Here is a 19,281-nt window from a genome sequence, read left to right on the forward strand (position 1 = left end):
CCGGATTTATCATCATTGGAACACATGTATAACATCATAGACAAAGAAAATGATCTTTCTTCCTCCACAGACTGTAGAATCAAGTAAGGACGGCATCATCATGGAGCTACAACTCATTATCAGTTTAGAAAATCAATCTTGATCAATATAACTATTAGATCTTTTGTCTGATTTTGACTTATTTACTCTATTAACCCAAAATTGCACATAAAAAATGAATATAATATGACCATCGGACCTAAGTATTTGGAATATTTCTAATATTTCGATGTAAATTTGTTGCCATAGCTATAATATCTCCGGATTTATCATCATTGGAACATGTGTATAACATCATAGACAAAGAAATTGCTCTTTCTTCCTCCACAGACTGTAGAATCAAGTAAGAACGGCATCATCATGGAGCTACAACTCATAATCAGTTTAGAAAAACAATCTTGATCAATATAACTATTAGATTTTTTGTCTGAATTTTGATTTATTTACTTACTACTCTATATTAACCCAAAATTGCACATAAAAAATGAATAAAATATGATCACCGGACCTAAGTATTTGGAATATCTCCAATATTTCGATGAAAATTTATTGCCATAGCCATAATATCTCCGGATTTATCATCATTGGAACACGTGTAGAACATCATAGACAAAGAAATTGCTCTTTCTTCCTCCACAGACTGTAGAATCAAGAAAGAACGGCATCATCATGGAGTTACAACTCATAATCAGTTTAGAAAAACAATCTTGATCAATATAACTATTAGATTTTTTGTCTGAATTTTGATTTATTTACTACTCTATATTAACCCAAAATTGCACATAAAAATGAATAAAATATGTCCACCGGAGTATATGGAATAATTCCAATATTTCGATGAAAATTTGTTGCCATAGCTATGATATCTCCGGTTATCATTTGAACACGTGTATAACATCATATACAAAGAAATTATCAGTTTAGAAAGACAATCTTGATCAATACATTAAATCTTTTGTCTGAATTTTGACTTATTTACTGCTCCCTATTACCCTAAACATGTACAACAAATATGAATGAAATATGACCACCGGACTTAAGTGTTCTATTTTCTTTGTTGCTAAGTATAAATTAACACTTGCACCATATAACTGACGTAAAGTGCGAGATGATAAAAATGAACAACTCAGAGGGGCGGCGCAATAAATAATAGCCGTGGTTTATTGTTGCGCCGGCATTAATATTTATTGCGTATCTTATATCCTTTAGATTCAATTATAAAACACTACACGGATGCGTGATTAGCATATTGAATTTATTATGCACGTATTTGCTTTTATTTATGTTATGGACTTTTTCATTTGTGTTTGTGTGAAGTCGCCGCCGTCGGACTGTACGTTCTTTCACTTTTGGTATTTGTTTACCGGATTGCTTAATTACGAAGATTGCGTTCGAATAAAATTTTGATTGATAGCAGTCGGGGGAAAAATGCTCTCCGGTTGGGCAACACACGCAAACATCGCATTCTCCACCAAAATCGACTCAAGTGATGCAACTGAAATGTTTATCACTCGTTTGGACGTACTATAAAGGATGATCACCATTAAATTGTATTACAGATATTAAATAGTAAAAACGGACATTGTTATCGCTTAATTACCATATAATTTTAAAAAGGGTATACACAAGTGCCCACGTATTCATAACAGTAATTTATGCATAGGCATTCGTCCGATGGTAATTTATTAATATAACATGTTTAATTTTAATAAAAACATAATTACGACCGTTGTATTTTACATACAATAAATATGCATCCTACTCGGCAATCTTCTTTAATGTATTATAATTTAGTTTGCGCTCATGTTATACTGGGGTGCGTCATTTTATTACAATTCTATATAATTTTAATAGTTTATGACGCCGCTGCGTGGCAAGCAATAAAGAGTTGGCAAACAAAAATTATTGAAGTGAACGAACTTGGTCGCAAAAAAAATGACTCCTCTACGCAAACATGTCGCTAAAGAGTTTGCCAATTATGCCTCTATGTTTGCTCCTAGTTTTATTTCAGACGAATATATACGAACACACTCTCGTACTGGCTGCTGCCACGTCCTTTTTGCATTTTCCAGTGACACTACATAAATATGTTATGCGCAAGTACATAAATTTTTCGGATTTTTACGCAATTCCCCGGTTGTAAGGTCGTAACTACAACCGGAGTCACATTAAAACGTCATGTTCAACATTTTAATTAACACGTCAACGCAAAGGAAAATAAACATCTCGAACCTGAGCCGAACGCATTTTTCCTGCTCCTGACATAATGGATGAGGTAGTTCCCAATGACACTGACCTTTGTTGTTTGGAAAATAAAATAGAAACCGCTTTGGGGCGCTGCGTAAATACAACAACCGCATCGGGTGTATTATGGGCATCTAAAAATAGTTGTCAGTTTTCAATGAGGAGTTCACCACCCAATAAGTAACACAATGATATTAATTCTGTCTTTTATTTTTCAGGTACGATTACAATCGATTTCGATTTTAAATCCGACTGTATGTAAGTACGTCCCGTTCGTGATAAGTTCCGGTAAAAATATGGAATACATTTCCCTACGGACTAATAAATTATTGAAGTGAATAAAAATGCACAAATGAATTTTCTATGGACTCGACAGTATTAAAGTTAAATGAACATGATGAATATAAAATGTATCCGCCTTTATTATCTTACTCCAATATTGCAACATAATTTAAATGTTGGATAATCTGAATTAAAAAAGCAAAGAAACTGATCATTAAATATTAATTATCTAATCCCCTCGTTGAATTTTTAATTTGAGTATAAAAAATAATTTTAAAATATGGAATTTATTAATTATTTCACATTTATTCATCAACTTGATTTCCAATGTGAATAAATATGCACAAATTAATTTTCTGCGATTTTTAAATTAATTAAGAACGCAAAAGGGTTTTTCTTATCCACATATTGTAACGTTTTATGATTTAAAAATCTCAAGTAATTTGAAATAAGAATATATTCATATTGCTAATACTCCAGAAAAGGTTCATTCCCCCGAATTTTTCATTAACAACTTTTAAATTCAATATCGAAATTAAATTTAAAATAAGATATATTTTATAAGAAACAAAGTTTCATTATTTCGATTCAACAATTTCTTCTTTATTTTCAAGGCGATTTTTTGGAACTCGAATATTAGATTAAAAATGATATAAAACGTTGTCTCCTTTTAAAATCGTATTAAAAAATTGCGTTATTTAATAATTTACATCTTGAATTATCTGAATTAAAAAAACAGGAAATGAACCATTAATAGTCTCGTAAAAGTTCACAGTCCTCAAATTTTCAATTTATAATTTGAATATAAATTATATTAATTTTAAAAGATTTTTCTTAATTAACAGATTTTCAAGTATTGTTATTTTTGATCAATTATTATTAAATTTCAAAGACGCAACATTTTTTTTATGAATATAATGAATTATAATATAAAATTTCAAATATTCTGGATTTAAAATATAAAGGAAATATTAATAATCTAGTAAAGGTTCTTTCCCCCAAATTTTCAATTATGTAATTTTAATTCTAATATCTTAAGGCTCATATAAGAAATAAAAAGTTTTATAAGCAACTTTTTGAAACTCTACAGTATTAAAATTAAATTAAAAATGATGTAAAATGTTGTTTCCCTTTAACTTCTTATTAAAGTTATTTTATAATTTATATTTTTAATTATCTGAATTTGAAATAAAACAGAAAATGAACCATTAATAATCTAATAAAAGTTTACACACCTCAAATATTTAATTTCATTTCATAATATTCTTTCATTCGAATATAAAAAGTATTAATTTTAAAAAGATTTTCTATTTATCTTATATATATTTTCAAGTATTTTATTAAATTTTTTTACTAAATTTCAAAAACGAATACAATTCCAGATTATATTTCTATGAACAGTAACATAAAGAATATAACGAATTATAATATAATTTTTAAATAATCTGAATTAAAAATATTAAAAATTGTTAATAATTTACTAAATGTTTATTCCCCTAAATGTTATGAATCTTTAATTTCAATTTTGAAATAAGATTTTCCTTAATTATGTTATAAAAATCATCAAAATAAAAAATATAACGTATTATAATTTACATTTTAAATAATCTGAATTAAGAAAACAAAGAAATAAACAATTAGTAATCAAATATTTCATTTGAATAAAAAAATATTAATTTGATTTATCAGATTATTCTGAAACATCTAATAAGAAATCTCAAATATTAAAAAATAATAATAATAAAAATGTGCAAATTAGCTTTCTGTGAATTCTACGGATATTAAATCAACTAAAAAAATATTTTACCCTTTTAATTTCTAATTCAAATATTGCAAGATTTTATTTATAATTTAAATCTTGAATAATCTGAATTAAAAAGGCGAACACTAACAATTAATAATCTAATATATATTCATCTTCAAAATTTTTAACTTGAATTAAAAAAACAATAAGAGTTTTCTTAATTATATTATTTAAATTTTCATAAGAAATCAAAAATTATATTTATTGATCAAATTAAATTCAAGTTTTTTGTTTCATTTCATGAATTTTCATTTTGATTTTGTTTTAACTATTGTGCTATGTTCACAGAATTACATTGTTTTAAATATTTTAAAATATTCAAAGTGGGATAAAACTTTTAAGCTTCTTGAATATTCTATTCATTATCATTTCACTTTTTGTTTATTTTCACAATCGTCTTTTCACACGTTTAATCGAAACGTTATTTCTTGCTCGACGACAAGAATACCTGTCGAAAACGTCTCCATTTCTGCACATAACCGCCATTAAAATTTGAATATCGAAATTGAGCGGATCGCCACGGAATCGTTACACGGGGAGAAACCGTCGGTTTTGCGCTGCAAAATTTGCCGGCAACTTTCCTATCAAGATCGCCCTTCGGTTTGCGGTGCGTTCGTTTTATTCTTTATTTTTTTTCCACCCGAGCTTTCGACCCTCAGTCCCCAGGTTTACTTTGACACTTTTTACTTTTGATTGCTGCGGATTTTCGGCTTCGACGCGACATAAAAAAAACACGACCCCAAAAAAAAAAAATGAAAAAATAAAAAAACATAAAGCGTCGTGCTGAGTCGGACGCATTTGCCGACTGAAAAAATTCGGCGGCGGCGTTATTTATTGGCGTCGGGGCCCGTGTTGTGATTTACAATTTGTAATCGTCGTTTTTTCTTTTTGTTTTTTGTTCTGTTGTTGTAGTTGGGAAAGTATTCGGCGACTTTTGTTCCGGGGACGGCGGTTTTAATTGTCGGTTTAAATGAATTTTCGACGGTGCGAAAGGGGCATTATGCAGATATTTAAATTTGTTTGTTTCGCGAAGGAACTTCTACTTCATAAAACGTCAATGTCGTGTAAGTGCCCAATAAATTGGTTCGTAAAGTTTAAAGTTCTAGGCTGCGACTGTCTCTTTTTAGACAATAAACTTTTATTGTTGAGCAAGTTTATTGTCTGGAAAAAAGTACTACTTGTTTAAGAAAATTTAGTTTTGCATATTAGTCGAAAGGTCAATATTTTTATTGTGTCGTTTGGTTTTATTGTTCAGTGCAAAACGTAAATGCCGCAAAAGTATAATTGCACGTTACGTTTACGGTTATGTTATTAACCAATTTGCTCATTAATCAGTCTATAGTATTGGTGGACATGAAACTCATAATTAGTTGTGAATTCCATAACATGTCACGTTTACCCGATTGTGGGATTTACGCGATTCATTCAAAATGCATTTGCACTCGTGTTCGGAAATGGACGTGCATAATATTATAGTAATAGATAATTTAAAGGTCACCGGTTTCCTCACACTATTTACTGTTTGTTAACAAAACGATGCAGGCTAAGATAAACGTAATTTGAGCTAAAAAGACCCAGTATTAAGTTCCATCGTACTGTATAATTTGTAGATGATTCCAACGAATTTTTGCTTAAAATACTGGAATTTCACGTTTGCGTGGCTAAGCAAAACAACATAAACTGGCATCAGAAAACAGATGTGTATCCGAATATACGGTTATTTGCAAAGATTTACACACAATAACCCGTTGAAGTACTCCATATATTCCGCCTTTACGGCAACTACAAAGCCAATACGGCCAGAATAAAAAACCCTTAAGGACACCAAAAAATAAAGTGACGTACGTTTTTGAATCTATAACCGGATCCTGCGTCGTAAAATTTAGGTCACACACATAAACTAACGCAACTCATAAATTTTTTAAACGCGTATCCAACGGAAAAATACAATCGCGTTGTTTTACGAGCCCCGTATAAATTCCTTCTGACGGGATCATTTTTAAAACTCAAAAATTCGCACAATTTTAACTTGTCAGTCATCTTTTTTACGGCCGCCACGTATTACCGCCGACGAATCCATTCAATATTGTTTACGGTCCGTTTTATCTTCCCCGCAAATCCGATTTGAGTTGAGTAAGAACCGAAGTAATCTCAAAATCGAAGAATTGTCGGATTTTTCTCTTTAGGTTTAGTTTCTTCTGAAGTGATCCTGATGTTTAATGTACAGGGCTATTGGTTATATTTTACCACCACCTTATTTATTTTGTCATGACAGACACAAATAAAAAATTCCAAATAAAATTTGTAACAGTATTTCTCAATTATTTTGAAATATATTACCAGATAGAGTGAACCTATACAGTATAGGACAAAATTAGAGCGACTTTCTTTTTGTTTAAATGCTAAACAGAATATACTTACGTTATTTATTGGCGAAACATGTCACGTTAACGATGAGATAAAAATAATAAAACCAGAAAATTTTTATCGCGATTAGAGCAAGTAAATCCAACGTAAATGGCCTAATATTTAATATTTCGTCCAGTATCCCTTATTAGCTATAACATCTTTTTGGCATAGACGAGATTTGATTGGAAATTATTTCCTATATAGTTCTAAATATTTTCGATTTGTTCAAACAAATTTGCTTTATTCGTGATGCAATTTGCTATAATCTTCTAATCCACAATCTTCCATAAGTTTACTATTGGATTAAGATCGGGAGTTTGAGCTGGCCACATTAAAACATTGATTTTTTGATGAACAAACCGTTAACCCATTAACAAGCTTGGTAATGTGTTTAGGGTCACTGTCATACTGAAATATAAATTTTAACTGCATATCCATTCACAATAGGGTATCATGATATCTTCTGATATGTTACACAAAACGATCCATTTTGCCTTCTATTTTGTGAATCGTGCCCATATCGTAAACGGAAAAACAACCCCAAACGTAACATTGTCATTTCCATTTTTAATTTAAGTTGTTGTAACATAATTTGAATCAAATTTACTGTTTTAAGGTCATGAACAAACTGTCCACCATCACTTCTGAAAATATTAAACTTTGATTTGTCCGAAAATAGTACTTTTTTCCAATTTCTTGCGGTCCAATTCCGTTGCTTGTGAAGCAAAAAGACGTCTTCTCGATTCTTTTTTTAAAGACAGGGTTTTTTTGCAGGCAGCCCTGTCTACAATAACCGATACTGAATTGTCCTCGAACTAATTAATTTATTTCCTAAATATCTTAAAATTTGGGTTGCTGACATCCCGTTTTTGATTGTTCACACACCAACATTTTAATTATTTTTATTTTTTAAATCTGCCAACAAATGTTGACCACGAGGCAACACAATATTCATGTATGAAAGATATAAATACGACTGAATAATACTCGAGTCACCATTTTCACACCATTCGTCTCATAATTATATTCTCCATTGATATTTCCATTCATATATAATAGCGTATCCTATATCTAATATAAATATTTACAGATATATTACTAAAAATGTGGAAATGGAATGTCATAAGTATGTTTTAAATGGTTTCAAATTTCATATTCGACAAATAATATGAATATGTGTGTGTAATAAATTTAGTTTTCTAAATATTTTTACATAAAATATTTAGAACGTCACTAAAAATAACAATAAACGTTTTAAAAATAATATATTTAATTAAATTTAAATAATTCAATAAGTATTGATTTATCCATATTGTATGTTACAGTATATTAATAGATAAAATACCAAACTTGTTTAAGTTCTCCATAAATCTCATGAATCACTATATATTTTTAATGGAGCCCTGTGTATATATATTCTTATAATAAAATATAAATGGTGGGGTCAAAATATGACGAATAATCTGTACATGATCTCAATACTTTACAGTAACAATAATGAATACATTTGGTACATTGTTTAAGGTGGGTATGTACATACGTAATTACCTACGTTGTGTAACCAATCGGCTCATTAAGTCCGCTAATTAAATTCGATTATTAAAAGCGCGAAGAAGTAAATGTCATTCGTTGTTGCCTTTGTTTTAGTGTCTTTAGTAGAACATAAATATCATTGTAGGCGGTTAATTGTACCGCGCTGGTATTTAAAGAAATAAATAAGTGATTGTGAGGTGTCAGTTAACCTTTCTAGGACAGTGCGAACGTAACTAATACACACACACACCCGCTGTAAATACACTTTTATGTTTATTATGAACGATTGAAAACAAGGAAGTCATCGTCATTTTTGACACAAAATATACCCATGAAGCATACCCTCCTTTTCCTTGTCTCGATCTAATAGCATTCAATTACGGGACCTCGCACAACTGTCATGTACATATTGAATTAAAATTCCAATTAGAAGTGAACACTTTTTATACACAGCGTCCCGCAAACAATGGCTTATGACTGTCGAATGAAAAAATTTCGAAACATCTACTCAACGCACAACACTTGAACGCTAATGCCATAAAGGAAATTCGATATAATGTCGTTCACTAACAGCTTGGTGTTTTGAAAGCTGCATTGCCAGCTTTACGTGTTTTTCGATAGATATATCATTTAACAAGTAAAAATGTCTACTCAATTCCAGAATTTGCCAATAATTGTGTTGATATTTATGTTTTAATAATTAACTGATAATTAATTGAAGATTTTTTTATAAAAAAATTGTAATAATCCATCAAATGGATTTTAATAAAATTATTACCAAAAATTGATAATTAATATTAAATTAAATTAATTAAAATTATTAAACTTATTACTCCGATTTTGATAAAAAATTGATATAAATTCAGATAATTACTAAAAATTGATAGTGAATATCAAATTAATAATTAACCTTTCATAAATGCCCCTATAAATAATGATCATTATTAATAAAATCAAAATTATCAAATTGGTTTTAATAAAAATTGATAATAATCTTGATAATGATAAAAAATTAATAATTATTATCAAATTAATTTATGCATAAATATCCCAATAAAGTGATAATTACAACTAGATTAAGGTTTTTGATTAAAAATTGAAAAAATTGTTCATCCTCATTTATAAATTAAATTATTATCAATAAAATCAAATGAATTTTAATAAAAAATTGATAATTAATAATTATCTGTGAAAAAACATCCTATAAATAGTGATAGAACTAGATCAAGATTTTTAATTAAAAATTGATAATAATTCATATAATTATCAAAAATTATTCATCATTATCAATAAAATTTTCAATTTAGTTTTAATAAAAAATTAAAATTGATCCATCAACATGAGTGAAATCAAATTTATCACACTGATTTTGATAAAAAATTGATAATAATCCACATAATTACCAAAAATAGATCATTAATATCAAATTAATAATTAATTTCATAAATAATTTTGATGGTCAAAAATTAATAACTATTATCAAATTAAAGTATGCATAAATATCCCAATAAATAGTGATAATTAGAACTAGTTTAACGTGTTTAATTAAAAATTAATAACTTTTTTCAATTTAATAATTATCTCTGCATAAAATTCTCTATAAATAGTGATAGTTGGAAAAATTGTTTACAATCCATATAATTAACAAAAATTATTCATCATTATCAATAAAATTAGAATTATTAAATATTAATCAACACAATAAAATACTTATCAATTTTGATTAAAAATGAGAATACTCAAGATAATGACAAAAAATTGATAATTATTCATCATCATTTCATCTGTCATCTGATAAAACTCCAGAAATAATGGTTGTACCTTAAACCCATGAAATATGTTTTAAAAATTAAATTTATTCAACCAGTTGTTACTATTCAACAAATAAAAGAATTCTCATTAGGTCTTCTATATTTCTTATTAGTAATCCATTTATAAGTTTATTCGATGAAGTTCGATGATTCATTTACAAAAAAAAAATAATTATCATTATTTGTTATTACTTGTGTATTACTTTATTTTAATATTATTTAAGCTGATAATATTGTTTTAATTGATTCTCCTTTAACTGTGCAAAATCTCATACAAGAAACAAAATAATAATGTTGAATATATTAAAATTTACAATTATTTGATTTTTTTATGTATATTCATTTTTTAGAACCAAAAAAAACCCTAAGTTAATCGGATAAAAAACTAAAAAACCTATACTTGAAGTTAAAATTTAAAAAATATTACATGTTTAACTATACAATATTTTTTTAAATTAAGTAAAATAATGTTTTTTTTATAAATTATACTTGAATAATTATTCAGAAAATTATTGATCTTTATTGATATTGTATTTTTAGAATACTGCAGATTTCACTTGCAGTTTGTTACTGACGTAGTTTACTATTGTGATGAGATCCACCGTAAAAACCTGTTATAATTTCGTTAGCCTTGTGCAAGAACGCTGACAATGAAATTTATGGTACGTAACAAATAATGGATTTTTTCCATATTTAGAATAATAGGAAACTAGTGATCTACTGAACTTTTAAATGCAGATATATTGACTCGGCAACCCTGGTTGAAAGGTTCCTTTGTCAATATAATAATGAAGCAACATCTGCTGTACGACACACTAAAAGCAAGCACATCAAAAGTGGTTTCGGAGAGTCGATTTGGGGCAATATTAAAACTGTCAAATTTCCGTTTTAGTGGGGTCATTTGCCAAACTGAAAACACTTACGGCACGCTCGAAACACGTTCGAAACTTTAATTTTAACATGTGTGAGGGTTGAAACATTAATCTACCAACACAAATTAAATAATTAATGTTGTTTCCATTATGTTTCTATTAGTGTGTTATTAATTACACCCCCATGAAACCGTCGCAATTAAAAAGTATGACCGTACGCGTTTCGAAGAATACGAGCCCCATTAAAACCCAATTTGCCTAGTTAAATTGCAAAGTTGCGTTGACAGAAGTCGTTTCGCAGTTAAAACAAATATCCTTATTATATTCTCCATATGCAAACCCGTCGCCCACAAAACGAAGCGAGACGACGGCGGTGGTAGCCGTCGCACGCCCCCACCACCCCGTTCTTCGGCCGCCTTGTCCCACGAGCCGGTTTCCATCGTTTTATGGGGAAGCGGCTGGCAATAAATTCCGTCCCGTTCGGCGCTCACTCATAACAATTGCACGGGTCCAGACGTGAAATACGAAACCGGGCGTCCGATGCAAAATGTACAGGAGATGGATAGATACCGGCGCTCTTTTGTGGGGTACGGTGTGGAAAGCGCCTGCTAAAAGGACAATGGAAGCGCGGAATGTAAACCACCGATAATAGACGTGGTTGCTTTGTAAGAGTTAATTATTGTCGGAGACGTATGTGGCAATAGAACATTTACTCGAACAAACATTTTGCGACGGGATTATGTTTCACACCAGGAAATCCAGCACCGGAACGCTCAAAATGAGATATTTACTAATTTAACTTGTTTGGGAAATTTATTTTTGGGAAATATTATTAATGATGTTCTTACCGTTAGCACATGTTTGAACATATTATTAATTTTTAAAATCATATATAAATATATTTGTCCTGGAAATTCAGTTAAATTGAAACTTCTTTAAACTAATTATTTATTGAAATAATTATTTTATAAAAATAAATATGCTAAATATTTATTGCTAGAGTTAGTGTTGTTCCTATAAATTTTAATTTCATTATCCTGGATATAAGTTGAAATAAAATACTAATAAGAATTTATTTACTTAGTTTTTTGGTATTAAACCATATAATTTTCATGAATTTTATTATACACGAGTTTTAGATAGTCTCAATATTCTCATTTAAAATCAAATTTTATTTATTTGTTTACTCTTTATAGAACACATGTAAAATTATGAGTTTCACTTAATTCATCAAAGAAAAGTGCTTTAAAATTATTGGAAGATTTCAAAACTAAAACCCTGTTTTTTAATATTAACTTCTTTAAACTAACAATTTGTATAATAATTATTTCATAAAAATAAATATTCTAACTATTTATTGCTAGAGTTACTGTTGTTCCTATAAATTTTAATTTCATTATTCTGGATACAAGTTGAAACAAAATACTAATAAGAATTTATTTACTTAGTTTTTTGGTATTAAACCATATAATTTTCATGAATTTTACTATACACGAGTTTTAGATATTCCCAATATTTTCATTTAAAATCAAATTTTATTTATTTGTTTACTCTTTTATAGAACACATCTAAAATTATGAGTTTCACTTAACTCATCAAAGAAAAATGCTTCAAAATTATTGAAAAATTTCAAAACTAAAACCCTGTTTTTTAATATCAACTTCTTTAAACTAACTATTTGTGTAATAATTGTTTAATAAAAATAAATATTTTAAATATTTATTGCTAAAGTTAGCGTTGTTGCAATAAATTTTAATTTCATTATCTTGGATAGAAGTTTTAAAAAAATACTAGTAAGAATGTATTTATTTAGATTTTTGGTATTAAACTATGTAATTTTCATGAATTTTATTATACACAAATTTTAGATAGTTCCAATATACTCTGATGTAGAATCAAACTTTATTTATTGGTTTACTCTTTTATGGATTGACGTTGTACAAAAATAGAAAGAAGTTATTCTATTGAAACACATATTATTAATCATAATGTAATTGTATGAAATTCTAATTATTATTATAAAATTTAAAACTTTTGATTGCTAAGACTCACCATATTTCTTACATTTAAAACAACATTTCATCAATATGCTTAAAAGTTCTTAAAAGATTTAAAACCTAAGACCCTGATTTTTTAATATCAACTCTTAACTTGAAGTAAATAAAATTGAATTAAATCGAGTTTATCCCAAGTACCTAATTAACGTAAATACAATGTAAATTTTAGATTCAACACATTAATTTTCATATTTCAGAAAAATTATTGATTCTATCGGACATAATGATAAAAGAGCTAATGTTGGTTCATTTATTCATTCATTAAATTGTATATTTGAATACTTGTTTATATCTTGAATTACTTTTAAATTATCTATTGTAAATGGCTATAAAAACATTCTGAAGTCTTAAATTATTAATTTAAAAACATTTCCTCTACTAAAAAAGTACAAAATAATTACAACGGATTTTCAAGTCAACAAATATCAATCTTTTTAAATCAGGCTTTTTTTGTCAGATATTGTTGTTACACTCTCGTGATCATTAAGAAGTTCCAATTTTAGTTCATAAATAAATATTTTTTGAAGTGGCGAGTGTTGAGACGCCACATTCTCTCTTTTTACTTGCCTTATTGAAGATGACGTTTGGGATGTATTTTTAATGACCAATTACTCACATTTTAATTATACATTTAAATTTCTCATTTTACGTCAAACATCAGCCAACAATGAGAGATCGACGTTACAATAAACCGACTGCACATTCGTCCCTCTATAAGGAACGGGATGACGCAGCAAACATTTTTTACGCATCCTTCTGGATTATTGTTTACCGGGTCAGCGATGTATAATTTGTGTCTTGCGCAACTGCCAATTAAAAAAAAAAGTCGAACACACAAAAATAATTAATGTATCGTTAATTACCGGTCCATATACGTGTGCGATCTCCCTCCGAGGCAACCATTCATTATTAACGGAGCCGGTTGACTTAAACCAATAAGCGATAATTCCGCCATCAGCCATCCCTCGGTATTAATTAAAACGGACATTGCTAATTGTCGATAGAGGTTATTTGAATGGCTGAATTCGACAAACACTCCCAACTGCCGGACCATAGTTTCAGTAAATTTTAACTTCCCGGAAACCTGTCGAAGGTTTCACGGAGTCAAAGAACGTAAGAAGTGCATCACAAGAAAAAAAAACATTTAAATCGCCTTTGATACAGACGACTTGGCTGAATAGAAGAAAGCCCCGGAAGTGCGAAATAAGTCGAGCTTTATTTAATAAAGTTCTGTTGCGGCACTCAAAGGATGAGCTCGAAGCGTATGTCATGAAAGTAAATGTCCATTTCATGGCTTCGCACGTAAGTATCTTTATCTACCTCCATTCGATTCGAGTGCAGCAATTATTATTTCTTGAAGGTTCTCGGAAATATGTGATAAAAAGTTTTATTATACTGGATGTTTTTTAAATGGTTCAGAACTCAATGAGAAAATTTTTCATTTCCACAATATTATTAAAAGTAATAGTTTAAAATAGGTTTTCATAGTTATAGTTATTATTTTTGCTAGTATACATCTCTACTCGGTGTAATTGTACCCTATAAATCATGTGTATCATTTTCAAAATAATCGTGCACGATTACGTTGCATAAATAACTTTTGTGTCACCAATAAATCCAAATTAATTAGGGCTTAATGAATGAAATGTTGCTAGCCCCGTTAATTGAGCACCGTTAAAATAATTGTATTTACTACAATGTGGAATGGGGAACCAAAAATGGCCCACACGCTATTAATAACACAAATGTTTACAAACTAATACATGCATATATTTTTTGAACTTTCTAATATTTTAATTAAATTTATAACTGATGTGAGAATCTTTTGCTCATGTGGGTTTGTTTATTTAATTATTAATTTAAATTTATGTTGTCCATTATCTCTGTTCGTGATTTCTGATTTATACAATCAATTTTCCAAGTTTGTCGAACAACTTTATGATCCAAGGCAAGGATTGCTTCACCTAATTTTCTCGCATTTACATATTTTCTTGTTTGTTGAATTAAAAAAGTTCATTACATCTTAGTGGTATGTAATTTGATACAAACGACCCAGTTTTCTGAGGCGATTTATTTGAAACGGTCTTTAATATTTGCCGCTTTTGTAAATTTATTGTTTATTTCACCTTGCCGGGCCCGATAAGAAAATTTGCGGGGAAGTGGGTATATTTATCTATTTCAAAATTTTTTATGTCGGTGTTGCAATGCTGACTTAGTCTAAAAACAATTATTGGCTTATTTAATATTGCGAATATTTATCCGTAATCTCTCACCCATTAAAATTATCTATCTGTTTGTCATGTAGAAAGAAAGCATCATACATCTTTGTTAAGAACTTACTTGAACAACCGTTTTTTGTTTGTGACTAAATGAATTATAATTTTAATTTCTTATTTTCATTAACTGTAGCCTTCTCGCCTGGAAAATGTTGGTGAAACACACTTTTCCAAGGATCGTTGCAGACGGAAGCCGGTCGTAAAACAGTTACTCCTACCAGTAACAAATTCATGGCTACTAATACTAAATTAACTTCACCCAATTAGCTGCAGGTATTTCATAATTAACTTGGGACTTTTCTCTCGCCGATACTCCTGGGGGAGTGCTTAAAACTTTTAAGACCGTTTTTTGGTGGGCAGTAAAAATGCCAGGGGTTTAATTGATGTCGAGCTCCCTGTAAATAATTTACAGTCGTGGACTCTACGCTGACATTAGACGAGGTAAATTTATTTATCAATCATTCGGTGTGATCAATGACGGAAGACTCACTTGCGTACTTTTGACATTACTTTTGATAACCGGATGGAATTAATGTGGGAAGAAATTCCGTTACAACGATATGTGTACGATTATAGAACGTTTCATAATCTGGTTGAGCGGCCATAAGCTAGATTACAGCGTTATGAGGCAGTAGCAATGTAATCCTTGTTAAGAAGTGACTGCCGATAGATAAAAGGATTATTTTAATAAATCGGTTGGTCAACAAAAGTCGAACATATCGAACGTGTAATAAAGTTTTCATGTGACCTCCCGATTATTTGAGGTATGCGCTGAAAAGCGGATAATACTCATTCTCGGCACGCATTAAATATAGAAAAAGCTTAATGTTTGAGAAATTCCCTTTTCGCAGACAATTTATTTGTGTACGCAATGTTGTAAATGAAAGACACACGGCTTTTTTGTCCAAGATAAATAATTATAACTGGTCTAAATTTAGTAGCAGTTTCCGCTGCGACTCATAATAATCATCTTTATGAATTATTGATAGCAATTACATGTTTATAATTAACATAAACATTTCCTATAAACAGAACGACTTAGTTAAGTGGATCGCTCCGCGTCGGAACAATCTGAAATAATAATAACAACAGAAAATGACACGCCAACTGAAATGCAGACGATCTAGTGTGAGGTCAGGCAAGATACATCATGTTTAGATTGTTGGATTGCGATTAAAACATGAAATTTTTCTCTGGCGATATTTACATTCCGCAGATACTTTAGTGGGGTGCAGTCCTCATAATCATTATTCCATCGTCGTGCTTCGACCACAATTCTAATGATTGAAATATATATCAATGTCAGAATCGCTGTACAATTATCCCGCCATCCTCTCGCCAACGTTAATTAGATTTGCGAATTTAGTTCGGACCTTTTTTCCACGCATCGATCATTCGATTAATGCACAGCTGAAATATTTATGTCAATCACACAATGCCGGGCCCGGAATTAAAAACTTCTCGCACTTTGTTCGCTGCGAGCCACTCCCGTTCGGTAATTATGCAGTATGCTTTTGTGAGGACTAACCGAACCTTTATTAGTTGCCTTCGGCTAGTGTGTTTGATGGAATATTATTAATATGTTGCAGGCGTAATATACGCAATGCCAGACCAATATATGTGAAGTAGTGAAACAAAATTTTTCGCTTGACTTAAGACGTAAAAATTCCTTTGATTTATCGTAGTTTTTGCGTGTCTTAGATAAAGTTTAGCCCTGAAACTATCCACGTACAAGAATTATGGTTCTTTTCAAGACGAAAGTTATGAATATCTAATGATAAATACTCAGGGTTCTTGGTGATTGTCGTGATATTTGTTGTCAACTAATAATTATCTGTTAATATTGTAATTGTATCAAGATTGAACAAGATTTGCTGAAACACAAAAATATTTAGTTCACTGACAATTCTCTTGATATTTACTTATTCTGATATTTATTCCTTGATCAACTGATAACTGTTAATTGATGATTATATGAACAAATATGAAGAGAGTTTGAACCCCAAAAATATCAAAGTTATTAATATATTTGTGTTAATTATCAATTGATAATTACATCAAGATCTATCAAAAAATGTTTAGTTCTAGAAATACCAGAATTCATTGATAATTATCTTGATATTTGTGATATTTATATAATCATAGTCGTCAAGTGATACTCATCAATTGATAATTATATCAAGAAAAACGAAGAGTTTTTGAACCCCAAAAATATCAAAGTTCCCTGATAATACTTTGATATTTATTAATATATTTGTGCCTTGATAGTCAATTATCAATTGATAATTATATCAAGTTCAACAAAAAATGTTTGAATTCTTGAAATACCAGAGTTCATTGATATTTATCTTTATATTTGTGATATTTGTAAGTCGTCAACTGTTACTTATGAATTGATGATTATATCATGAAGGAGTTTCTGAACCTCGAAAATATTAAAATTGCCTGATAATTCTGTTGTTCTGATAGAATTCATTAATAATTATATAAAAATGATGGATGTTGAATTTTGTATTCACTCTTTTTTTAACTCCTCCACAAATAAGTAATTAGTTTGTATTAAAACACCCAATTCAAGTATAATATATTTGTTATTAAAAAACACATGAATTAAACATTAAAAAAGGATTCTTTTGGTTGACTTTTAACTCTCATTAAAGCCCTTCATTTCTTATTAATAAAATATATCTAATCTTGTTTTCTAATTAAGTAAATGTTACTCTAATTTTTTAAATATATAAGTTAATGCCACAATATTGTTTTAGTTATTTTTTACAATAAAATTATATATTTTAAAATTGGTAATAAAAAATTATTTAAATTTTTTATTTTTTCTTATAATTTTTGTAACTAACCATGCAATATTTCTTTAAAATAAGCAACATAATTATTATTTGTTGTCAGGAGGGCAGTTGGCAAAATATTTATATTGTTTTTGTTAAGGTTTAATTATATTTTGTAATTATAAAAATGAGGAATTACTATTTTATTTTTTATCTTACATCTCTAATAACTAAGCAAAATAATAATTTTGAATATGTCACAAATTATCCTATGGTAATTATCAATATTTTATTGATATACAGAATTATTTTACTTGGTAAAAAAACAGTTATTTAATAAAAATACTTCTTAAGTTTATTTGTTGATCACTGAGACATTTCGATAGGAACGCAAAATAATAATCTTGAAAAATTCTTTGATTAATTATAGTTATAAATATCGAATTTTTAAAGGCCTTTAAAGAATATAAATCTTCTGCATTTTCGGATGGTGGTTGCGTGGCATTGTTTTCACGTGCAGCTGCTCGAAACTGACAGAACTACACAATCATATGGCCATGTCATTTTAAAACGTAGACAATACAACTTATCCGAAAACGGCGCACAATACGAGAACGAATGATTTGTGTCTTCAATTAAGGAAGCGTGTGGATGGGGATGATGTATGTTGATTATATGCCTATAAATTGTGGGCGTTGTTTTGACGGTCTTGTGTGTTTGATTTGTTCCAGGACATGTTCTGGAGTTCACGGTGGAGCCGACCGACACTGTGGTCGAAGCCGGTCAATCGGCGATGCTTGACTGCGTGGTCCAGGCCGCCCAGCACCAGTCCAGCGTACTGATCCAGTGGATCGACAAGGACGGCGTCAGAATTAACAACGAACAATACAGGTGAGAATAAGAAATAAAATAGTTGTAAAATGAAATCATAATGCCGAGGTTTAAGTGCGCGAGACATAAACAATTCTTGCGGATGTTATGTTAACGTGCCCAACTCCATTAAACAAAGCTCTCAATTATTTCAAATAGTTCTCCCCCGATGCTTAATGTGGGCCGGGGTTGAAATTTATCGCCGAAATGTTGTTATAAGGTATAAGACACATGTTGGGGTCCGTTTTATTAGTGTTAAAGCAATTATGTGGGATGGTGTGACCACGTTCGCGGACCGCTT

At 29.6% G+C, this 19,281-nt stretch overlaps 1 protein-coding gene across 3 annotated transcripts in view; it reads left to right on the forward strand.

Moving 5' to 3' along the window:
* Positions 1-19,281, forward strand: part of LOC109595822 (neogenin) — an 89,225-nt gene that overhangs the window by 44,668 nt on the left and 25,276 nt on the right. For all 3 annotated transcript variants that reach the window (XM_020011251.2, XM_049968907.1, XM_049968911.1), the window contains exon 2: positions 18,842-19,001. In XM_020011251.2, coding sequence (XP_019866810.1) covers positions 18,842-19,001 — 160 coding nt within the window. The remainder of the gene's footprint in view (positions 1-18,841; positions 19,002-19,281) is intronic.

The sequence above is a fragment of the Aethina tumida genome, chromosome 1 (genome assembly GCF_024364675.1).
Source record: "Aethina tumida isolate Nest 87 chromosome 1, icAetTumi1.1, whole genome shotgun sequence".
Classification (NCBI taxonomy): domain Eukaryota; kingdom Metazoa; phylum Arthropoda; class Insecta; order Coleoptera; family Nitidulidae; genus Aethina; species Aethina tumida.